The following is a 26,235-nucleotide window of genomic DNA, read 5'->3' as shown; positions in this document are numbered from 1 at the left end:
AGACTCGGGCTCTGCATGTGCGGGTAACAGGAGTCAAAGACAAAGAGAATGTAGATGAAGAAGTGAAGGAACTGCTACAATGCATGGGCATCACAGAGCCCACTCACACGAGTGCATGGAGAGTGGGCAAGAAAGGAATCGATGAGAAGGGAAACGTAAAGGATAGGGCACTTATTCTCCACTTCCCGAATATAGAAATAAGGAAAGAATTTCTAAAGAAGAGGCTAACTCTTAAGAAAACCGGTATTTTCCTGGGAGATGACCTTACATTGGCACAAGTGGCACACATGCAAGAGTTGATGCCAGAGATCAGGGCTGCACGAGAAAAGGGGAAAATCGCCTTTTATAGAGGAGGGAAAGTAGTGGTTTTGGAAAAGCGCTCAGCATGACGGTGCGAGACCTATGGGACGACGCTACAGATAGCGGCGTGGAATTGTAATGGATCATATAGGCTAGATGTAGGTGCCTTTGAAGACAGCTTTAGGGACAGAGACATAGTTTTCTACTCAGAGACACACCAGATACCGGGACAGCGTATGCCACATGTGAAGGGTTATTTATGGGAAACAGCTGGTCGACCAGACAAGAGATCTCTACAGAGTAGCCGGGGTTTAGGAGGAGTAGCAGTCTTATTTAAAGAGGATCTGAAACCACTACTACAGATTATCAGGAAAGATGAGCAAGCAAGGTATATGTGGGTGAGAATGAGAGCCGAGACAAGTAGATTTCTATACATCGCTATATGCTACTTCCCTCCGAATACCTCAGTCTACTCCTCACCTAAAGGACAATCCCCTTTCTCCATATTGAATAATGACATATGGGAGTTCTCTAGAGATGGAGACATCGTTCTCTTAGGAGACTTTAATGCCAGAACGGCCAACTCTCAAGCAGTATTCTATGATACTTCTGAGGAAATGCTTGCAGAAGTGGATTTATCACAGAGGGGGCTTACTAGAAACTCACAGGATAAAGAACACACTGAATATGGGAGACATCTCATGGAGATGGCAACTATACATGGTTTGGCCATACTTAATTGTCTAGAGAATTTCCCGTTATCGGGGGGATTCACATGCTTCCCGCACAGGCATGGGGCCAGTACAGTGGATTATGTCATGACTTCACCAAGCTTTATTTCTAGTATCAAGGAATTTAAGGTGGGACCCAGACCAGTTGGGATTGCAGTGAATCATGCTCTATTGACCTTATCAATCTCCTTCCAATACAATGCCTCTCAAGTACAAAGGAAGAAGACACACACAAGATATATTTTCACGCCAGAAACTGATTCAGTCTATGTGGAAAAGATCTATAATAGGATGTGGACAGCCGAGCCAGTATATACTGTAGAGGAGATTACTTCTCAATTAACAGAGATACTACATGGAGCAGCACAAGAGGCATACCCACATACTCAACCTGATCAGAAGAGAGGAGCTGGGAACATGCCTCAAAACAACTGGTATGACGAGGAATGCAGAGAGACGAGAACCCAGGTCCAGAAAGAGCTTACACTTGGGATCATCACATATAAGCAGTCTCGGATTGCTCTTCGGCGTATTGTACGTCGCAAGAAAAGGGCATTTTTAGCCAAACTGGAGAAGGATTTATATCAACTCTTCTTGAGTCAGGACTCACATGAGGCATGGCGCTTATTTCACGAGCACTCACCGCCTCCGACGATTACTTCTCCTGAGATATGGGGTCAATATGTAACATCATTATATATGGTATCTGGACAGCCTCCATTACCAGATCCACTAGAGCCATGCCCTGCTACTAGTACTTTCTTTACTACGGAAATGGTGGAAAAAGCCATTGATAAGATGAAGACAAGAAGAGAATATGATCATGATGGTTTAGTAGCAGAACATCTGATCCATGCCAGGGATCTACTTTCAGAAGTCCTTGCTCGTCTGTTTAATCGGGTCATGTGTGAAGGATTCCCTGAATCTTGGAAATTATCTACTATCGTACCTATTTTCAAGTCAGGGGATCCTATGATACGCGGGAACTACTATACCATTATGGTAGGTCACACTTTGACCCGACTGTACGCATCCATTCTTGAACAAAAATTGAGTAGATGGGCAGAGAATCAGGGCATAAGGGCAACGGGACAAGCTGGATTCAGAAGGGGTTATTCCACTTTAGATCATATTCTTACGCTCAGAGCCATTTTTGAAGAAGGAAGAGCAAATGGGAGAAGAATGTATTGTTGCTTTGTGGATTTTCGGAAAGCTTTTGATACAGTACCAAGGGCCAGATTGATGCGCAGGATGCAAGAGTTAGGGGTCCCCAAAGAGATTATTTGGGGGATCATGGCCTTATACGGATCAGTAACTGGTTATGTACGTACTCCAGAAGGGGGATTCCGACATTGTTCACTCCACCGTTGGAGTAAAGCAAGGATGCCCACTGTCCCCAACTTTATTTGGTATGTACATAGATGAGGTATCAGATTACATTGATAGAGAAGGTGACAGAGGTGCTCAACTTGTAGGGTCATGGATCTTGCTGCTACTGTATGCAGATGATATTGTATTGATAGCAGAATCACCAGATGGAATGCAGAGGCAGCTAGATGCTTTACATAAATTCGCAGAGGACAGTGGACTGTCAGTAAACTTGGGTAAAACCAAACTTATGGTGTTTAACACCACACCACAATGGGTTAGGAGATCGGCACCTACATTTGCATATGGCCAGGATACAGTAGAGTACACAGATGCATACACATACCTTGGGGTGGTATTTGCAGGACCGAAGTTTACTCTTAAGAAAGCAGTGGATGCTAGATTATCCAGAGCCTCTGCAGCCCTGGGAGGGTTGGAGAGGATGTGTTCACAAGTGCAGTTTCAGGAACCACGAACAAAACTTTGGCTCTTTGATACTGTGGTGGCTTCGGCTATGCTTTATGGGGTCCAGATTTGGGGACCATCTGTGGATCAGGATAATTGGAAGTCAATGGAGAGACCTTTGGTATCTATGATTTCCCGAATGATTAGAGCCAAGGCCTCCGTACCACACGCGATTACCCGAGCGGAACTAGCAGCCCCTCCGATAGAAATTGAAGCTCTTACCAGATCAGTGTCCTTTATACATGGTTTGTGGGATACAAATAATGGCCGATATACTAGACTGGCCCTCGAATCCTCTCGACAATTGGCAATGAAAGGGGATACATCATGCTGGTATGCGCAACTGTCCTCGTGGTTTCAGAGACACGGGTTCAGTATGGAAAGATTGCCCCCCTTCCAATACTCTCTTGAGGCTCCATCATTAGCAATTACACGAAAGGAGATTAATAAAATCATCCGACAGGATCTTATACAGTTGGATACTAAGAGGACATGGGTAGACCCTACACAAGAATTGGGCACGAAGATGGCCAACTACAAAGAAAACTTCCTACAACTATCTGAAGATGGATTTGTGATTTGCCCGAGTTACATGGATACCCACTTGTCTCATGGGGTGAGATGTGCTATTGGTCAGATTCGTACATCCTCACACCAGTTGGAAATTGAATTTGGCAGATTTAGGGGAATCCCACCTGAGAGCAGAATTTTCAAGTTATGCGGAATGGAACCGGAGAGAGAATTACACTATATATGCCACTGCATAGTATACTACGAGATACGTGGGCGTTTTCACTGCCTCTTTAAAGAAGGCTTTGGACCTCTAGATAGAATCATGCAATACCAAGATCAAAGATGCTTAGGCTTGTACCTACTGGAACTACATCGGCACAGGGATAATCTAATGAGAAGACAAAGAGCACTACAGCCTCAGAGGCAGATCACAGACTTCTTCGGATCGAGAGAAGCAGGAGTGGAAGGGGAAGCAAGAGGCCAACAGCCAACACAAAGGAGTACCCACATTCATACCAAAGGCACCCTAATTGACAGAGAAATTGAGCTTAGGAAATCGAGACGACCACGACCAAGATGCAAAAGCACACTTCACCGGAGGAGACTACAACAAAGGATTAGAAGCATTCTAGCTAGACACCCAGAATGATCCTAAGAAGTTTATTTAATACTTTGTATTTAGTTTCACATTTAAATTTCACACTTTTCACACTTAGTACTTCAGTACTAAGGTACCTAGACATTGTAACAGATTCACCACTTTTGTATCAGTTTGGTCTCATAGGTCATTCTGGCCTTTTGAGACGTTAATATAACATTTCATTTCATTTCATTTTCTCATGGCGTAAAAGGAACTCTCTCATGAAGTTAAAGTACCCATGAGTACGCATTGGGCACTCATCGTGAGAATTCACCATCAATCACTTCCGATGCACATTACATTGGTATCAGAGCTCTTTGGCAATGTTCGTCACTCGGCATCATCACTCTAGAAAAAAACCTAAAGAACCTCTCTCAGATTTTTGTCTCAAAGAAGCTTTGTGTCCCTGCCCCAGACTTATTAGTCACTTCCTTTCTTAGTCCATTGGGCATCGGATGCACTCATGTCTTCATCTCTCTGTCTTAAGAGCCATTGAGCCATAAAAAAACCACAAATTTCTTTTTTCCTTGTTTGAGATTGCATGTAACCCAAGAGCTCTTGGGTGTGGCGATATCTATAATCTGTGTTTTTGAAGATTGGCAGGTAAACTAGAAAAGAAGAGCTTGTCCAACCTCCCCTCGTTCCACTTTTCCATTCATCGAGAGCGGACCTTGCACATAGCGACGGGCCAATCGATGTGAGGTGGGAAAAAGCAATCTTGGTGTGAGTGCAAGGCCGCTAAGGGATGGGGCCCGCAAGTAGGAGTTGAGCTTCGCTAAGAGAAAAGCCTTCTTAAATGCTGATTGCAAGCACTACAAAGTATCAAGCACCCCGGGCCACACACATATTCCTGCAATGTTCAACAAGATGATAGACAAGGTTTTTAGAGATCATAGATAGTAGTGACCACATTCTTTGATGACATTATTGTTTTCCCCAATTCTGAGGAAAAACATACAGAACTTCCGACAAGAGTGTTTAGAGCACTACGAGAACACATATTTGTGATAAATGGAAAGAAGAGAGTTCTTTTTGGTAGAGATACACTTCTTGGGATACATTGTTTCGTTAAGGTTTTAGCATGTATCCAACGAAAGGCTATTTGAAATTGGCCTACATTGTGGCATGTACATGATGTGAGAAGCTTCTTGGGCTTGTGCTCTTACTACAGGAATCAAACAATTTGTGGAGGTAGTTGCGCCGTTGTATACGTTGCCTCGAATTTGGGAACCTTTTGCTTAGGGACCTTTACATATTGCGGCATTTGAGCAGTAGTTGACTACTGGGTCAATGTTGATTCTTGCATGCTACGAAATGTGGTGTGTGGTGATGATGGCCATTGGCATGTATGCATGAAGGCAATGTCTGCTAAAGAATTGGATTGAATTTTCCAGGTGTAATCGCAGGCAATTGCTCTTCCTTTAAGAGGGGTATGTCACAAAAGTGATGTCGTGGCAACTCATTGAAGGAAGGGAAAACCATAAAAGATCACAAGTGGTGATGTGGAAAAGTGGACGGCCATCAGTAAATTGTGTCACAATTTCCGGGCTACAGACGTGGCAGAGCCTACACAATGTGCAAGCTACATTTGGGCGCCAACTTTTTGTATCTAATGCTTTTCAAGCTAGGGGCCTTTAAATATGAGCCTTGGGGGAGGCTTCTCTCGTTTGGGCAGTTTCAGGATTAAGAAAGTGCTTCTCCCAACACTTTTACTTTGTGAAGTTCAATATAAAAGAAAGGGGTGCTAGGGTTTTGGAGCCATAGCATCTAGGAGTGGAACTCTGCCACTCCGTGTCTATTGTGTAGAATCTCTCTCTTTCATTTTCAGTTGGGGTGTTGAAGTGTTAAAGTATGTTCCAGTTTGTTCTTTTTAGTTGGCACGTGGTGCCCTTTGGTTAAATGTTTTATTTTTTATCTTCTCAAGGCTCAGGGTGGGCATGATGGCATTTGGACTATTGTCGGTAGATTCAGCACGCAAGCTCACTTCATTCTGGTGAAAGAAGACAGTGAAAGCCATTGGCAAAGCTGCTTGTCTCACACATCTTTTGCTTACATGGGATGCCTAAATCTATTGTGTTAGATAGAGACCCCATTTTCACGAGTTTTTTCTGAAGAGTAGTTTGTGACAATGCAGGTACTTTACACAAATTCTCTTCATCGTAGAAGACCGATGGGCACTCGAAGATTACCAACTCACTGGCTCTCAAATCTCAACTTGTTAAATTGTTATATATCTGAATATAAGTCTCAGTGGGAGAATTATTTACCATTGGTGGAGTTCCTTTCAACAACACTATTCACACTTTGGCAGGGAAGGCACCATTTGAGATTGTCGAGGGTGGCAAGAAGGTTCTGCCTATTGTGTGCATCAAGGATAAGATTTTCCAAGCAAGTAACTTTGTGGACGATCTAGCCACTACTTTGGCCAAGGTTAAGGATGCGTTTCAGAACTCTCAAGAATGCATAATAGAGTAGGAAATAAACATCACATAACTTGCAATTGAAGGAAGATGATTGGGTGCTTCTTAGGTTTGAGAAGGCATGCCTTAGAAAGAAGAAGGGTAAAGAGAAGATTTTTCCAAATTCAAGTATACAATACTATGGGCCCTTCCAAATTTCAAAAAAGATCAACGATGTATCCTTATGACTGAAGTTTCTAGATACTTGGAAGATTTACAATGCTTTTCATGTGAGTCTACTTTGACCTTTCAAGGGTGAGGTGCTAGAGGATAAGGAGCCATATGAGCAACCACAGGTAGAAAAAACTGAGAAGATTCTTATACCTTAGCAAGTCCTAGCGCACAAGGAAAGGAAAATGAAGGGAAAGCTGGTCTGGAAATACTTGGTCAAGTTCAAGAACTATTTGCTCTTAATGTGAAGTGGATCATATACTAGAGATTTACCTTAAGGCTTTTGGTTTAGCTGCGACTATTCCAAAAGTGCACGTTGATTTAGTGGGTTGAATCTGGTGAAGTGTGTGCTACACAAAAGGAGCCACTCCACTCCTTTGTGACACATTTCCATTGATGGATAGAGTCAAGCGATTTTTTTTGACATTTTGGTGATGTTGATATGCTGAGAATACTCTGCCTAGTGAGTGTTATGATATGAACATAGATTGTTTACCATGATATGTGAATATTTTGGTTGAAATTTCTTAGAACTAATTGATTGATGTACTCTTGGAAATGTGTGTTTATTTGAGTATGTGAGATGAAATGTATGCAACATTTTATCTCGATTCACCAGTGAGGTGGAACAAGTGATGAATTTGATGAGATATAGTTTATCTAGACATCGATGTGATAGATAAATAAGTCATAGTGATCACGATTCATGTCTGATATCTCAATTGGATAATAGACTGTTTTGCTTTTTCCGCCCAATTTATGGAAGCATTTGACTTTGGAGCTTTTGAGGCGCCCAACTTTTTGTCGGCAAATCTTTTAGGCTCGCTATTTTTAGGAGGTCTTGCTTTTGGCCACGTGCATTAAATATGAGCTTTGGGGGTCCTCTCTAGGAGATCAATGCATAATTGCACAATTGCAGAGAGAAGCCTTGGCAGTTGTACTCTGAAACTTTTATTAATATAAAAAGAAGTACCGTTCTAGGTAGAGAAATCCGCTCTACCGTGTCTTGTCTCGAGTTCTATTTCAAGTTCAAATGTTATCAATTTTCCAATTTATTGTGTGTCTGTTCTTGATTCACCGCCTCACTAGTGGCGTGTTGGTTACAATTGTGAACGAAGTCTTATGATTACATATGTCTTTAGCATAGTCATGGGTATTGTGGGTGATGGTATTCAGCCTAAATACATCCATGAGAAGAATGGCTACAACATTCTATCTCAAAAGAGCTCACCAATGAGGTGATTCTAGCTCATCAAAGACATCCGCAGTGCAGCCTAGATGTGATGACTAGATAGATAGATCCAATGCAGGTCCAGTGTGGACCGCTATCAAAACTTCTTGTTGCAAGAACCTCACAATGGTTTCCCTTTGTTTTAGAAGATATGGTTCTTCTTGCATTTCTTGTTGCTCACAGGGTAACAATATTGGGCCATAATAATGTGGGGAGTGGTTTCAAGCTAAATTTCTGTTTGCCTGGGTATGCATGAGGGAGGGAAAGAGGGAGGGAGGGAAGAAGAGACACAGAAAACTTAATAAATTTCCAGGGTATGGGGATATTCATGCGGTGAACTCAAGAGAAATGGTTTTTGTTATGATTTTTGTGTCATTTGACATGATCTTGGGAGCCTACCTTATCGGTAACATGACAGCATTAATTGTCAAAGGATCAAACACAGAGAAGTTTCGTGATAAAATGACAGCATTGATAAAGTACATGAACAGAAATAGGCTGGACAGGGACATACGCTCCCAGCTGAAGAACCATTTGCGGCTTCAATACGAGTCTCAGTTTGTTGAAGATGGTGTTGTGCAAGATCTACCATTATCAATTCGCTCAAAGGTTTGAGTGAGTCACTTTCCTTTTTGTTTTGTTGCATGTCTTCCTCAGTATTTTGTTCCTGAAATGTCAAAACTTTTGTTCGTCGTCCTGAGTGTTTCCATGACACTCAATATGGAGAACAGAGGTAGCATGAAATCCCTGTGCTTTTTTTCTTGTTGCAAAGTAAAATTTGATACTACCGAACTTAGTGGGTCTGTGAGTTTGGAAGATGATTATTCCAGTTTTCATCCTATTCAACCAGGACTACAGCCTCCTTTTCTATTTGTTTGTTGCTTGGCCATGATGAAGAAACAAAGTATTTGAATTTCTTACAAACACTACCATGCATGCGTGCTAGTTACTTTAGTGGGTCCTCTTCTCATGAAAACAGTCCTACAGGGCACCACATGTGGATGGATGTATTCTAATGGGTTGTATGATAATTGTTTTTAGTTTTCCCCTTGTTCTCAAATAGAAATTTATTCCTATTTAATTGTGTGTTTTGAGGATGCCATCAGATTTATGTTTCTTTGCTGAGATTATATGCATATATTTGACATCAGGTTGCTCAATCACTGTACATGACCACAGTTGAAGGAGTTGGTCTTTTCAATAACTGCTCGACCGAATTTATCAATCAGATTGTAAGCATCCAAAAAACTCTTTATTTGGGTGATTTTCAATGATGCTTTCTGGTAACCCTTCTCTGAATGGGCAGGGCATGAGGGTGCATGAAGAGTATTTCTTACCAGGAGAGGTTATAATGGAGCAAGGAAATGCAGTTGATCAGATCTACATAGTGGTGTATGGAGCACTGGTTAGAATATATGTTTATCTTTTGTAATTTTCGTTATTGAGTTCCCTCACTTTTTCAACCACGAAGTCCTCTTTTCCTGTGTCTCACTAGTTATCTCTCTAATTGTAAGTTAAATCTTCATTGAAAGTACACATGATGTATCTTTGGGTCCTAGTTTCATTCACAACATTACCTGAGCACAAGTACTCCTAATGCAATGGAGGCTCGTTTCCTTCTCTTTGTGGTACAAGTATTATAAGAGGTCAGATACATCTATGAGTGCTTTGCTGATTGGATGAAGGATGCCTTTTTGACAGGTTGAAGTATTCATCAATCTCGATGGGACTGAAGAGGTAATTTCAAACTTGGAAGCAGAGAGCATATTTGGTGCCGTAGCAGTCTTATGCAGCATTCCCCAGCCTTATACAATTCGTGTGGTTGACCTCTGCAAAGTTCTACGACTTGATAAGCAGGCACTCTTCAATATAATGCGCATCTATTTTACAGATGGGCGCCAGGTTTTGAACAATCTCTTGAAGGTATGATTTGTATTCCAAAAAGTGTTTTATATTATGGGAATGATTGTTAGGGATTTTCATATATAAAAAATGATTTCTGGACTACATGCTTAGGGGTGGAGGGGGCTTGTGATTAGATAACTTTACGCAGCAGTGCATGTACATAAGTGGTCTTTTGAAAAGGCTCTTGGGTGCAAAACATATGGAGGACTTAATAGACCCATTGCCCTCGAGGCTGCATTTAGCATGTAAATGATCTGTTTGGGAATATAAGATGGTGCACATGAAACTTAGTGTTTATAGCAGGTAGTCTGTCATGCAACGCTCTCTATTGGAAGACCATATGAAAATGTCATTTGTTGTACTCAGCTGAAGGTGGTAAGGCTAGTAATTGGTTCTTTTGGTGCAGTTTGGAAAGGAAGATACAAGGCTGAGGCAGCTGGAGACCGACATCAGTTTTTTGATTGCAGAGCAAGAAGTGGAGCTTTCCTTAAAGGTGAACAATGCTGCCTACCATGGGAAAACTTCCCATTTGAAGTCGCTCATAAAATCTGGCGCTGACCCAAAGAGAGCCGATTACGACGGAAGGACTCCTTTGGTATTTCCCAATGCTTTGATGTTGTCTGATTTTCAAATGTTGAGCACACTTCATCTTTTATGCAAAAGTATCCAATTTCTGTAGACAATTCCATGCGATGTCCTCTTTTTGACCCTCCTGTTTCTCTGCTGTCATCAGCATTTGGCATCAGTCAAAGGGCACGAGGATATCGTGCGCTTCTTGGTGCAAGAAGGTGCAGAAGTAGAAGTTGAAGGTGATTACTCTTCTTTTGATTGATCATGGAATTCCTATTTTATTTTGGCAATAATCGTGCTTGTTTAATTCATAATAAAAGATAAGAACATGTCATCCTACAGATAAATTTGGCAACACACCATTGATTGAAGCAGTGAAGGGATGCCATAATCAAGTCATAAAGATTCTCCGCTCAGCAGGAGCAAGTTTAACGGAGAGAAATGCAGGAGCCCACTTGCGCAATGCAGTCCTCACTGGTAACTTGGAACTAGTGAGGAGCCTGTTGGAGAACGGCATCAATCCTAACGGCCGAGACCACAATGATCGAACTGCCCTTCATATTGCCACTTCAGAGGGCTTGGTAATGATGGTTCGGGTGTTGCTGGAGCATGGAGCAGATCTGTATGCTAAAGACAGGTTTGTGATTTCACTATTTGAAAGTGTAGGAGTGGTTGTTAGAGGTGTGATGGGACGTTTTGTTTTAGTATTAGATGGACCGAATCCAACTGATCTATTTTAAGTTTTTAATCTTTGTTCAGACATTTCGCTACAATGTAGCAAAGTATTCAGCTCACATTTCATTTGTATGATGGTAGTAGCACTTTGCAGGGTGATTTAAACTCGTCTTCACATTTTGTTGATTGAATGGTTCGAGTTGCATCTGTAATCAGGTGCATACAAAGGGTATGCAATGATGGAACTTTCCCTGCTATGACAATGCCCTTGTTGGGAGGGTGTGAATAGTTCTGTAGTAATTCAAGTACCCTACCTTTCATACTTCTCCAAAAGCATCTAATGCATATCGTCAAAAAATGAGGGATGGGACCATTCCTTGGGTTCTTGACGGCTTTGAAAGATAGCCCAATGAGATGAAGATATGCATTTTGTCCTTATGTAGATATACACATTTTGAACGGAGAGACTCTATGCCAAAAGAGTGCAATGTATGAATGATGGGGGGTGAAATGTATGCCACATTGAAAGCAAAGATGCAAGCCCAAGTAAGGATTTTGAATTGGAGGCTGTTAAGATTGTAATGTATGGCGACATTGGGAAGGAAATGCAATGACGCTCGAATGAAAAAATGAAATAAAGCAATTGAAGTTGATCAAAAGTTTTGTCGTGATCGCCACAAACTAAGGCAGAGGGTGAAGAGAATGCAAAAATGGAATCAAGTCATGAAGCAACACAGAGGTGTTCCAGATAATAAGGTGGAGGTCATGAATGCCACCCTTGAACAGGAAGCTAAGAGACATGCACGTATATCACATGTACGAGTTACCCTCTTGGGTGTAGAAAAACAGAGGTGTTCCAGATAATAGGTGGACGTCATGAATGCCACCTTGAACAGGAAGCTAAGAGACGTGCACGTATATCACATGTACGAGTTACCCTCTTGGGTGTAGAAAAACACTTCCAAAGAAGATGCAAAGAAACTCGGCAATAAGATGGGAATTTTAGAACTTAGGATTGGGGATGCATGGAGGGCGGGCAAGGATACCACCAAAGCATGTACCTTAATTTGAAGTTCCTGGCCATGGAGAAAAAGGGGAGCTTCTTATCCAATAGAAGCACTCTTAAGGGGGCCAAAATTTATTTGAACGAGGATCTTACACCCATAGAAGTAGCGCGAAGGAAGGATACATAGGCTAAAGGTATAGAAGGCACGACAACAAGGAAAATGGGCTTTTTATAGTGATGGGACGGTGATTTTTACAGAACATCGGTCAACATGACTGTGTGCAGCCCATTGGACTCTGAAAATGACACTGGGGAATTGTAATGGCTCTCCAAGTCTTGATGCGGGATATTTTGAGGATAAATTCCAAGATAGGGACAGTTCTTTTTACAGGAAAACCCATCAATGAATTGGGGCCCGCCTTCGAGACGCCTTCCAAGAGTTTTTACAGCCCCGAACCACGTACACCAGGTAGCTCGGGAGGGGTGTCTGCATTATTTAGAGATAAGCTCCATGATATGGTCTGGAGTCATGCACAAAGACGGTGAGACGCGATATAAGTGGATTAGAATTCGCACAGAGAGACCCCGAGACATTTACATTTTGGTATGTTACTATGCTTCCTCTTATTCTAGTATGCATCACAAGGTGAGATACCATTGTATGAGGATATCAACCATTTCTCCAACATGGGAGATAACTCACTTCTCACGGGTACAATGCAATTAGCAATGTATAATATGAAGAAGCATATGTATCAAGAGATTGTTGCGGATGGGCTGCCTATGTCACAGTGGCCAGGACCTGATTCATTTACATGTTACACAGCAAGAGGTGCTAGTACTATGGACTGCTTGATGGGTTTGCCTATACTTATACCTGATATACATAATATTACAATCTCTGACTGACTAATTGGGTGCTTTATTGTAGTATGTACGAATGAGACACAATTGTGTCTTCGCCTGGCCCCTCTTATCCTAAATTTCACTTTACACATGAGACTTGGCGAGTGCTACGAGATTTTGCAACATATGGTTTGCTACACACTATAGTCTACTTCCAAGCCCTTGAGGAGATGTGTCCCACAAATTAGTTGGTACCATGATGAGTGTCAAGAGACTTGTGCTCAGCTGCAAAGAGGTTCTGAAGTCACTCTTGAATAAAGACGCATAAACAAGCAAGCAAGCTCTTTCAAGAGCTTGTACAAAAGATGTAGCGAGATTACCTTGCCAAGCTTGAGGCAGAGAACTGTGAGCTATTCTTGAGTCAAGACAATAAGATGGCTTTGAAAAGGTTCCAACAAAGACAATCACCCACCCCGATCACATCACCTAAGACTTGGCATGAGTATGCGGCATCTTTATACGATGTGCGAGGTCAGCCCCCCATTCCGTCCTCCATCATCATCTTGACCAAATTGTCACAGTTTTTCACTAACATATTACACTCTAGGAGGCGCTTAGACCATGACAACCTTGTAGCACATTTGTCATTGTCGATTATGCCACTAATGACTGTCGAGACGGCTTACGATGGCCATGAAACTTTGCAAAGGTGGGAAGTAGGATGTTTTCCCTACCCGTGAAAAGTTTTATGGCCATTCCTTGTCATCTCATTGGTCAGGTGTTGTACAATTGCCAATTTTTTTCCATTGAGCTCGCGAAGGACCCAACGACAAGAAATTGGCAATGTGCCACTAATGGCTATCAACAGAGCTTACGATAGGTCAAAATTTTTAGGGGTGGGGAGTAGGATGCTTTCTCCACCTCTGCAAAGTTTCATGGCCACCCATTGTCGTCTCGTCGATCAGGCACTGCACAATTGTCAAATTTTTGCCATTAGACTCGCCAAGGGCCTAATAGCAAAAAAGTGGTGATTGTGCCACTAATGACCGTCGAGAGGGCTTTTGATGGCCACGAAACTTTTTCATGAATGGGGAGTAGGATGATTTTGGCACCACCTTACAAAGTTTCATGACCATCCATTTCCATATCAATGGTCAGGCGCTACCTAATCGTGAATATTTTGCCATTCAAGACTCAACAACAAAAAAATGATGATTGTGCCGCTAATGACCATTGAAACTGTTTCTGATGGCTATGAAACTTTGCAAGGGTAGAAAGTAGGGTGCTTTCTTTGCTTCTACAAAGTTTGATGGCCATCCGTTGCCGTCTCGATGGTCAAGCCTTGCTTAATGGCCAATTTTTTTTCCAAGGGCCCAACCGCAAAAAAGTGGCCATTGTGCCACTAATGACCATTGAGACAGCTTCTAATGGCCATGAAATTTTGCAAGTACGGGGAGTAGGATGCTTTCTTTATCCCTACAAAGTTTCATAGCCACCAATTGCCATCTCGTTGGTTAGGCGTTGCCTAATCGCCAATTCTTTGCCATTGGGCTTGCAAAGGGCCCAACGGTATAAAAAAAAAATGGCGTTTGTGTCATTAATGATCATTGAGATGGCTTGTGATGGCCATGGAACTTTGCAAGGGCCAAGAGTAGGGTACTTCCTATACTTCTACAAAGTTCGATGGCCATCCGTTGCCGTCTCAACGGTCAAGCCCTGCACAATCGCCTATCTCATGAGTTATGGTGTGCCATTGGCTAGATACGGACATCTTCACACGAGCTTGAGATTGAGACTGGTAGATTCAAAGGGATACCAACAGCCAGCAAGATATTCCATCTATGCCATACATAGCCAGAGATAGAGATGCATTCTGTATGTATGTTCTCAATGTATTACGAGATACGGGATCGCTTACACTTTCTATTTCGAGAGGGCTTCGGAACCTTCTCCAGAGTCATGAGCTATCAACACCAAATATGTCTTGGACTGTATTTACTTGAGCTACACAGACACAGAGATAGTTTACGGAGAAGATCTAGAAAGAGACAATCCCAGAGACAGATTACCGATTTCTTCACACCAGACACTGAACTGATAGAGGGACAGCCACCATTGCAAAGCTCAGCTCATACTGTAACAAACTTGGGCACCCCATGTCTAGATTCTGTTGCGACACGAGAGAGAATCACTTAAAATACTTCACAACTTTAAAATCACAGGTCAATTTGGTCGACACGGCCCGGCATAGTTCCGTGCCAAGAGAGATTGGCCCAAAGACTAGCGTCCCTTTCGGTATTTCTTTTATATCAATCTTTGAGCAAAGTACAACTCCCACAGGGTCCTCTACTCTTAGACTCTACGTCTAGATGCTCTGAGAAGTGAAGCCCTTACGGCTCTTTTATTCTTACAAGGGATGCCAAAAGCAGAGCCCCAAAAGCTATTAAACTCAAAAGCAAATAGTCTCTAAAGCAATTTGTTCCAAAAGTAATTGATCTCAAAAATCTGCCTAGAAAAAAGCATCAGTGCAATTTGCGGAAATCCGAACAACAGCCATGTGAGCATGTCAGCGTGATATGCGGAGATCCGTACTCCTATCCGTACAGTTTCTGCCCACGGGTCGTCATGCCACATCACCATTTTGTGGCATACCCTCCTCTTGAAAGAATTGTAATTACCCTCGATTACGCCTGCAAAACAGACAGAGACCATAAACTGTCTTAATAGACACTGACTGTTAGTACCGATGCATTAGACACAACAAGCACATGTATAAAGACAACAGTCACATTAGTGCACATGACCATCAATCACAAAAACATTCAATCCAAATCTCATACAATGACTGCCAGGACATCACATGACAATCAATCACAAAAACACTCAATCCAAATCTCAAACAATGACTGCCAGCAACGTATTTAGCAACCACATGTAGATCCATTCCGGACCTCATTGATGTCGGGTTAACTAATCCCATATTGCGATCATGTCTATAGAGATTTTTTTTTGAATTTTTTATTTCCGACTCAAGCACTGTCATGTGCAAGTAGTCATTCGCGTGATGCATTGTCGTGTGCGAGAAATCTTTCGCCTCAAGCACTGTCGTGTACGAGAATCTGTCGCCTCAAGCACTATCGTGTACGAGAATCATTTCCGGGGATCCCAATTTATCACTAAGTTCATTCTAAACAGAGTGGTCTAGTCATTCATTCCATTGAATCAGTCATGATTCATGATTTGTTATCCGGTTCATTCAACAGCTGTCACTGCTCCATCTCATTCTTAATACTACTCTTTTTCTAGAATTAACATATTCTTTCATAAAACATTAGTTTTATTTAAAATTTAAAATCATCTTCCAAAAAAAAGTATTGTTTCATAAATTCATAAAGCAAAATAATGCTAATTCAAAAATCTGTTCTGGAACGAGTAACGCCTCCGCCTGCTGTTCTTTCAATCTGCCACTCATCTTCATTCTTGTGTCCTTTTGGGGCACAGTGTAGCGATATGTCCTTGTTCTCCACATTCAAAACACTTTTCTGCTTGAAAATATTCATCTCTTTGGTCTTCTGTGAGAGAAGGTCATCTATCTCTTCGTCGATTGTTTCTGCTATGACTTGTTGAAGATTCATCTGATGGTTAGTCTTTTTTTTTTCCCGAGAAAAAGATCCTTCTATTAGTTAATGAAACAGCCCATAGGGCTACAACCACCTCTATAAGAGAGGGCTACAACAAGCATGATGGGAAGACTCTCCCAATGAAAAAACAGCATATATACAATGAGGCTAAATCAAGAAATGGGAGGAGGGAAAAGCCACACAGGTGGACTGTAGTGCCATCTGAGCACACCCTAGACCATGGTGAAAAAAGGCCCAGGACGCCAGAGTCTAAGGAAATGCATGCGGTCGGAGTTGCCCTGGAGTCTCTCAAACTGTCCTTTGAGAGTATGGATCAGCTCTAGCCAAAGATCCCGAACAGTCTCTGCTTGTGGTACAGGGCGAGCCTCGAAGATGCGGAAGCAGCGGGCCTGCCAGACGAACCACGAGTGTCACGTCGCTGATGAGCTCCCAACACTCCTCTCTCTCACTGCAGCACTCCTGTGGAGTAAGCTCGGTAGCAGGCTGGAGTGTAAGTCGACCCCCTTGCATCACTATCATTGTCACCAGTGTGTGACTACTATCTATCCTTTTTGTTGATTTCTTTCTTATTATCTATTTACTTTCATTTTTTGGAAACACCCCTCGGGAAATCTAACTGCCCTGCATTGCATAGCTAGTGTGGAACTGTCCAGAGGGAGTCCGGGCCTGAGGGCAAGAGAGCACTAAGGTTGGACAAGGACTATGGTTAGCCAAGTGGGGTCATTGACTAGCCAAAGTGGAATCCTTTGCTACAGAGGCTACATTTCAGTTCTGGATGTGGCCGCAGTGTACAAAGAGGGTCGGATGACCTAGAAAGATACAATGGCAGCATCTCCTAAAATTTAGGGAACTGCTATTTTGGGACCTGAAAATGTCTTCGCGTCATTACCTCCGGAATGACAAGGGGAACATTTTCTTACTCTGCCGTGAAGTCAACTGGGCAACCGGTACCGGTTGGGAGATTTTTAGGTGGCAACCCCGAAACGGGAAAATGCTTATAAATGTGCCAAGTGGCACCTTCTGGTGCACTTGCCTCATGCAACAAGAAGTGGCGCTGAATTTTAAGCTGGGAGAGGCTCATTTACAGCTTTTGTCACAGGTTAAGAGCTATGGAGTGCTTGCTTTCCCTCTTATGCACAGTGCGGTGCCAGGAGTGATGCCCTGCACGCTACGCACTGCCCTCTCTCTCCCCTTTGGCAGTATGTTATGCCCCTCTAGTGGGCTCTTCATTTGACCAATGTACAGTTGTGTGGGTTCATGCGCGATTGCCGAGGCAAGAGCCTCTTGCACAGGTACTGGATTAGCTAGCGGCTAATCCCCCCGCAGGTACAGGTGAATTCGGAGAGGTTTCACGCCAGAAATCTCGTCCGATTCAAAGGGCAAGTAGCCCTACAGGTGCGGGAGCTCGAGGACTTGCTAGGGATGCGACCGGCACGCGAAACGGAGCCCGAAACAGTGAATTACAGCCTGCTGTGTATTTTTACAGGTTTAGGGTTTTGGCCCTAAACGGACCCTAATACCCCCAGGAGGTTCGGGGACGCAAGGGGATCGCTGTACAGGCGATCTGGCGCATTTTCAGGGCTGAAAACAGAGAATTCAGCGTGCTGCAGATTCTCGCCAGGTTTTGCAAAGTGCCCGTATGCGTCGGGAAAGTCAGTCAATGCGTGGGAATACTGACCGTGAAGGGTTCTAGTACAGTTATGCTGCCGAAATCGGGCTGGAACAGTGGAAATTCAGCCGAGTTTGTGCGGGGCAGCTTGTAGGAACCACAGCGTTTATTCCCTCTTTTGAACAATAAAGAAATACCGAAAGGGGCGCCTAAGTTAGGGGCCAATCTGGTGTCTGTCTACTCATACAGGTGCAATCTAGCAGCCTGTATCCCTCTCCCCTTTGTTGTGTCTTGAAAGTACAGGTAAAATAGACGACTAATAATGGGTGAAAGCTAAATCAAGGTTTAAAGTAAAGTCTACCGCCCTTTTTGGATTGAACAGGCCGGTTTCAATCATCCTACTGGTGGAGGATAGCTCAAACTGAAGTGCCAGGCCCGTGAGAGTGGACCAAGCAGCTGCCTCCCAAGTATACTGCCGAGTTGTGGAAAGAGTTGGCATCAACCGAAGAACACGAAGCCACACCTACTGTGCCAAAGGACAGTCCCAAAGGCAGTGACGCTGACTCTCCACAAGATGGTCACAAGCTGCACATGCGGCCGAGAGACCACTATGTACAAGCCAACTCCCAACTGCAATAGCTCGGTGTGCAACCAGCCACGGGAACAAAGTGACACGCCTCGGCTGTCTGGAGTCCCACAACCTCTCCTAAAAAGCTGCCAAGAACTCAGCTGTGAGACACTCCTCCTGCCCATGAGGTGCTGCAGTAGGACGAGCCTCTCTCTGCGCTGCCAGTATCTGACGTCCGAGTCAAACAGTGTACTAAAAGAAAGGGACACCTGGATGGTCTGCTGAGGAGAAAGGGTCCCTCCAAAGCCACTCTCTAGGATCCCACTGTACTCGTGCCAGTGAACAGCTCTCCCAAGCCCACAGTCTCCAGTGGCCAGTCTCAAGAGCTGCTGGCTCGGGATCTATGACACAAGTCCTCCCACAGATGCCCACCACTCAGATCCTCTGAAAACAGCACTCTGCCACCTGTGGGGCCTCTATTGCAACTCAGTGTAAGCGTCCCTCACCTTGTAGCTCGAAAAACAGGGAGGATATAGTCTCTAAGCAAGCCCGAACTGAGATGAGAACCTCCAGTCGCGTGAAGGCCCCTATCCATCTGTGCGCTGCTGACTCGAGAGGTGTGAGCCACTCAACTGGTACTGCCTCTGAGATGTCCTAACACATCTCTCTCATGCCCTGCAGCAGCTAAATGCCCTGAAGCTCCTCCGACAAGCCTGAAACCTGTAGCCAGTCACCTCAAGTGCGTGCTAGACCCTCTGCCTTGGGACCCCAGGAAACATGAGGCCGACTACCAACCAAGTGACCTCTCTGAGTGCTAGCATGCCGCCCGTCTGATCTTGGAGTGCTCTATATAGCGGCCTCCAGAAAATGCTATGTCAAACTGTTGGACAAAGGCTAAAGCCTTGGGAGCATCTCGAAACTTTGAAAAGTGCTCAAACTTTACTGTCTATCCTCCCTCTTTGCATTCTTTGGGCTTTTTGCCCTTGTCGTGGAGGAAGTTATATTGATTAGCTCTGTAAAAATGATTTCTTTTTGCATAAAACATGTAATCTTTCCGTCTTTTCTCGTCCTTCCTATCCTCATCAGTTGAGTCAGAAGAAGATGACGTGTCTGAGCTATCAGAAGATGAGGATGAACTGGGCAATCCTTTGAAGCGTACACGCTTCTTCTGCTTGCTGGCGCTTTCAAAAGTGGATTTTTGACCTAAGTAACCGGGGAAATTAGTTCCCTTGTTATGATGCTTCAGTTGCTTTTCCGACGGCTTCTTCGTGTCCAGAAGCTGATTGATTTTGGCTTCGACCGCATCATGGAGTCCTTCAGTAAACATTCTCAGAGTAGGAGGCTTCTTGATCGCTGGTTTGATGGGTGGCTTGGTGGTTTTCTGCCACTGAGTATGCACTTCAGCCATCGACTGCTGGGTCAAAAATTTTGCAAATTGGGGGTCCTTAGCAAATTTAATCCTCTGCTTCGTTGCCTCATCAACCAGTTGTCGACGTTCCATCTCTTCAATCTCGAACTAGGTGGGCCGTACTCTTCCTCTGTTTGCCTATGAGAATCTTCTTCGTGATCTCCTCCTGTATTAGAAGAGGTAGAAGAAGTTGACTGATCTTTGTTGGAATCCATAAGTAATGTGGGATTCTTTATGGCTTTATGCCCTGTAAGACAGAGCGATGAAGATGAGAGCGCGTCCGATGGGCGATGTATGAAGGGTGGGAATGACTAATAAGTCCGGGGTCGAGAACCAAAGATACCTCAAATAACAATTTCCATTCTAGTAAGTCTGGGGTCGAGACCCGAAGATACCTCAAATAACAATTTCCAAGAGTGTCATATCTGCAATTTGATAGGACCGGTATGCTTTGAGAAAAGCACACGCCTGATGCTCTAATACCACAGTAACAAACTTGGGCACCCCAAGTCTAGATTCTGTCGTGACACGAGAGAAAATCACTTAAAATACTTCACAACTTTAAAATCACAGCTCAATTTGGTCGACACGGCCCGGCGTAGTTCCATGTCAAGAGAGATTGGCCCCAAAGATTGGCGTCCCTTTCGGTATTTCTTTTATATTAATCTTTGAGCAAAGTACAACTCCTGCAGGGTCCTCTGCTCTCAGACTCTACGTCTAGATGCTCTAAGAAGTGAGGCCCTTACGGCTCTTTTATTCTTACAAGGGATGCCAAAAGCAAAGTCCCAAAAGCTATTAAACTCAAAAGCAAATAGTCCCTAAAGCAATTTGTTCCAAAAGCAACTGATCCCAAAAATCTGCCCAAAAAAAAGCATTAGCGCAATTTGTTGAAATCCGTACAACAGCCACGTCAGCATGTCAGCGCGATATGCGGAGATCCGTACTGCTGTCCGTATAGTCACTACCCGTGGGTGGTCATGCCACGTCACCATTTTGTGACACATACTCACACCCAGGGTACTTTCATTGATTGAGCATTGGAGCTAGGGAGATCGAGACACCTATGACTGAGGACTCGAGCTTCACTTACAACTTTATAAGTTGGTGGGAACTAGGGAATTAACTCAAAAGAGGCAAACTGGACACATGGAATTAGGAGAGCAGCCTCCAAGTCAACACACTTTCGGAGACTCTCATCCCAAGACGAGGCACCCATTTTCAGAGTGGAGGCTGATTTTTGAACATTAAGTGACCTACAGTGTGTGTGTGTGTGAGTAGTGGGTGCAGGTTCACAGCTTTAATGGAAAGCTTGCCTTCTCCTTTGTCTCATGGAACGCGATGATCTGCTCTCGCGCATCTCTCTCCCCCCTTTTGCACATATGGTAATGCCCCACTAGTTGGGTTACTCAGATGATCATGTACACTTTTGAGGGTTTTATGCACCTTTGCCAAGGCAAGAACCTTCTAAAAAGGAACCGGATTACCTAATTGCTAATCCCCCACAAGTACGCACAGTTCCATCGCGAAGATTACAAATTTGGAGAGTTTTCTCATGTGAAAACTCGTCCAATTTATAGGGGAACTGTCCCATTGTGTGTGGGAGCCCTTGGGACACGCGTAGACGTGTTCGCTCCACTAAAAACGATCCAAAACAGAGATTTACAGCTTGCTGTGTTTTTCTGCAGGTTTAGGGTTTCGCACCTAAACTGCAAGGGAACACCAAGGGAGCCTCGGAAAGGCCTTGGCATGCTTAGACAGGGCTTTGGGCACCTGGCAGTGGCAAAACAGGGAATTACAACATGCTGAATTTCTGCTACAGCTCACCAGAAAGCTTCTAAATTGCGAGGGAATCCATCCTAGACACGTACTTTTGACCCACAGAGGTTCTGGCGTCGATATACTGCCGAAATCAGGTTAGAAACCTGCGTTTCAGCCCTCGCCAGGCTTAGACAGCTTTGTGAGAGTTTGATCAACATGTTCAGATCGTTGAATAAAGAAATACTGAAAAGGGCGCCAGTCTTTGCGGCCTACAGGGTGTCGATCTCGTGTACGCAGTGACATTTTAGTCGTTGGACGCATTTGTGTTCTCTTTTTTTCATAGTGCTCTGTGTAAAGTTAATAAGATAATTGAAATAGTACCGCCCTCTACTGTGTACAGACCGGTTATATGGTTCCATCGACGGGATAGTCACTTTCTCTTCAAAAAGTGCAGCGTGGATTGTTGTGGGTAAAAGAAACACAGAGCTTGTCGGTATGGCAGAGAAAAGAGACCCAGTACATGAAGGGATCTTCCTCACGTAGCACAGAGAAATTTCCTTCAACTCTAATATAAAAAGAAATACCAAAAGGGCGCTAGACTTTGGGGCCTGTATCTCTGGGCACGGAACTACGCCGTGCGAGTCGTCTCTCACTTGTGAATAAGTTTACTAAGTGGTTTTCAGTTTCTCTCTCGTGTGTCGTGCCAGATTCTTGACTTGGGGTGTCCAAGTCTGTTACGAAGCCGGTGTTTCTATTGGCCGCACATGGAAGCTTTTGTTAAGAAGTATGTACAAAAGTGTGCGCGTGCAATGTTAGCTTAATTAAGTTGAACGTCAAAAGCGTGTTGGGTTCTTACATCCTCTACAAACTTCTGATTAGTAATAGACTAGCATTTCTATGGACTTTGTAGTTGGATTGACCAACCGTGGTCATGATGCGATTCGGGTTGCTATTGATCGACTCTTTGTTAGCTCTATGGTTTGCCTGAGGAAATTGTCACTAATTGAACGTGATCCCAAATTCATTGGTAATTTAGCAAATAATTTTCGAGAAATTGGAGACCCATTTGTGCATGTCATCCTCGGATCATCCAAAAATCAATGGACATAGCGAACGCACCAATCAGAAAATAGAGGACATGCTTTGCGCATGTGTCTCCTGTCGTCAATCTGATGCCAAATTGGCCCTTGAGTCCTCGAGACAGTTAGCTTTACAGGGGGACACATCATGCTGGTATGCACAGATGTGATCATGGTTCCAGATACATGGCTTCATCATGGACAACTTGCCTCCCTTCCAGTACTTCCTTGATGCACCATCGTTGTCTCTTACACGGGTGAAGATTACTAGACTCATTCGCCAGGACCTGACCAGTTAGACACCTGGAGGACATGGATAGAGCCGACACAAGAGTTTGACATGAAGATTGCTTTCTATAGAGAGCATCTTCTCCAACTCACAAAGGATGGGTTTGTGATTCAACCTAGCTATATGGATACACATCTATCTCATTGGTTACGGTGTGCCATTGGTCAGATACGGACATCTTCACACCAGCTTGAGATTGAGACTAGTAGATTGAGAGGGATACCAGCAGCTAGCACAATATTCCGCCTATGTCATACAGAGCCAGAGATAGAGGTGCATTCTATATGTTAGTTCTTAGTGTATTACGAGATACAGGGTCGCTTCTACTTTCTATTTAGAGAGTGCTTTGGCCCTAGGAGTTCATTAAAGTATATTAACATAGCACGTGCGCTCAACAAAAGGGATTTATATTTCTTTTAAATTTACAGAAACATGTGTACAAGAGGGTATAAGGGGTAATTATAATCCATTTTGGTGAACGCATGTGATATAAGAAAATTTTACTCAGTGAACACCCTGGGGGCTTCGGACCCTCCTCCAGAGTCATGAGCTATCAGGACCAGAGATGTCTTGACAATATCTACTTGAGTTACACAAACACAGAGATAGTTTACTACGGAGATCTAGAGAGAGACAATCCCAAAGACAGATTTCTGATTTCTTCACACCAGACATTGGACAAATAGAGGAGTTGGACAAATAGGGAGCAGCCACCATTGCAAAGCTCAGCTCATACTCACACCCGCAGTATTGTAACAGGGCGGGCAACACGCGCCAACGAAAAAGAACAGACTATAGCCGGATAGAATGGAGCAGAGGGAGACTATTATGATGGATGGCAGCATATGGATAAGGGAGCTATCGTTGCAATGATATCCCCGATTACCACATATCTCTGTCACCAATTTTGGCTATGGGAGGGCTGATCTGCAATTTTCATCGATTTGGCCCATAGGCATGTACAGTGGTGAATATGTGCAAGTGTTGCATGCATTGATATGCTTGTTGAAATCACTTGAGAAGCTACAAGAGAGCTGCGTGATATTTTGCTGCTTGTGAAGCTACAGGTGCTTTGACCTGTGTAGGGCGCTCAAGACGAGGGAAACTGGCAAAGCATGCAGGGCGACTCATAGGCTTGTAAGGAGTGCTGAGAAAGGGGTAAGGCTACTGACATCTAGCATCGGCGGAGCATGCAGGGCATGTGGACACTCGGATGGCCCATGCAAGGTAGCTGGAGTCCAAGGATAGCAGGTGATGGACCATGCAAAGCAACTTGAGTCCATGCAATGGAAGGTACAAGAGTCCATGCATGGCAAGTAGCAATCCATTCAAGTCAATTGGAGTCCATGCATGGTAGGTGGCACTCCATGCAAGTCAACTGGAGTCCATGCATGGAAGGTGGCATTCCATGCAAAGTCAATTGGAGTCCTTGCATAGAGGTTGCAGTTCAAGCATGGCAAGTGCCAAGCGACCCTAGTGAAGGGCAGCTCACGCATGGCAGGTACCGGGTGATCTCACACAAAGAGGAGGAACTCGCCACTTGTCCAAAACAGCCCATTATAGGCTCATCCAGGAGATGAAAGTGCACACGCTTGGCACTTGGACTCCATGTAATCACACACACACACACACACGCACGCACAACTCTATTGAAAGGGCTGATTTAGCCAATTGTAAAGACTATCGTTGGCTCTCTCTCTCTCTCTCTCTCTCTCTCTCTCTCTCTCTCTCTCTCTCACGCACACACACACACACCGGTTCACTCCACTATTGGGGTGAAGCAGGGCTGCCCGCTCTCTCCTACTCTATTTGGTATGTATGTGGATGAGGTTTCTGACTACATTGAGAGAGATGGTGATAGAGGTGCACAGCTGGCAGAGACATGGATTCCACTATTGTTATATGCTGATGATATTGTGTTGATCTCCGACTCTCCGGAGGTGATGCAACGTCACTTGGATGCTTTGCATAGGTTTGCTCAGGAAAGTGGTTTGTCCGTCAACCTTGGTAAAACCAAGGTCATGGTATTTAATACCACCCCCACACTGGATCAGGAGGTCAGCGCCCCCATTCACATACGGCCAGGAGATGGAGTATATATCGGGGAGGAGATGCTTAGAGAGATGGATATATCGGGGATGGGGCTTGACAGACACTCACAGGATAGAGAGCACACAGAGTATGGGAGATATCTCATGGAGATGACTACTACGCATGGTCTGGCCATACTTAATGGTCTAGAGATTTTTCCTTCGTCTGGGGGATTCACATGCTTTCCACACAGACATGGAGCCAGTACAGTGGACTATGTCATGACTTCACCGAGCTTCATCTCTAATATTCAGGATCTCAGTGTGGGTCCTAGGCTTGTTGGAGTAGCAGTGGACCATGCTCTCCCGACTTTTTCAGTCTCTTTCCAATATAGTGCCTCTCAAACACCACGGAGGATTGCACACACACGGTATACTTTTACACCAGAGACGGACTCAGTTTATGTGGAAGAGATTTACAGACGGATGTGGGCAGCCGAGCCTGTATATACCGTGGAGGAGATCACCACTTTATTGACGGAGACCTTGCATGGGGCAGCAGTAGAGGCATACCCACACACTCAACCAGATCAGAGAAGACGTTCTGGGAACATGCCTCAGAATAGTTGGTATGATGAGGAGTGCAGAGAGATGAGAGTTCAGATTCAGAGCGAGCTTATACTTGGAGTCATTACATATAGACAGTCTCGGATTGCCCTTCGGCGTTTAGTGCGACGGAAGAAGTGGGCCTTCTTAGCCCAGATGGAACATGATTTGTATCAGCTCTTTTTGAGTCGAGATTCAGGTGAGGCCTGGCGTCTCTTCCATGAGCACTCACCTCCTCCAGTGATTACTTCTCCCGAGATTTGGGGTCAGTATGCAGCATCATTATATACAGTACCTAGGCAACCACCATTACCAGACCCTCTAGAGCCATGTCCAGCCACTAGTACCTTCTTTACCACTGAGATGG

At 44.0% G+C, this 26,235-nt stretch overlaps 1 protein-coding gene across 2 annotated transcripts in view; it reads left to right on the top strand.

The window, feature by feature from the left end:
* LOC147432179 (potassium channel KOR1-like) overlaps positions 1-26,235 on the top strand; it is a 115,825-nt gene that overhangs the window by 78,399 nt on the left and 11,191 nt on the right. For both annotated transcript variants that reach the window (XM_086492166.1, XM_086492167.1), the window contains exons 5-11: positions 8,192-8,487; positions 9,030-9,110; positions 9,185-9,283; positions 9,580-9,801; positions 10,190-10,378; positions 10,517-10,592; positions 10,696-10,990. In XM_086492166.1, the coding sequence (XP_086348292.1) occupies positions 8,192-8,487; positions 9,030-9,110; positions 9,185-9,283; positions 9,580-9,801; positions 10,190-10,378; positions 10,517-10,592; positions 10,696-10,990 (1,258 nt within the window). The remainder of the gene's footprint in view (positions 1-8,191; positions 8,488-9,029; positions 9,111-9,184; positions 9,284-9,579; positions 9,802-10,189; positions 10,379-10,516; positions 10,593-10,695; positions 10,991-26,235) is intronic.

This window comes from Adiantum capillus-veneris, chromosome 20 (assembly GCF_014529385.1).
Source record: "Adiantum capillus-veneris isolate H3 chromosome 20, ASM1452938v2, whole genome shotgun sequence".
NCBI lineage: Eukaryota > Viridiplantae > Streptophyta > Polypodiopsida > Polypodiales > Pteridaceae > Adiantum > Adiantum capillus-veneris.
The sequence above is the reverse complement of the archived record's forward strand: the minus strand, read 5'-3'. Positions and strand labels throughout refer to the sequence as shown.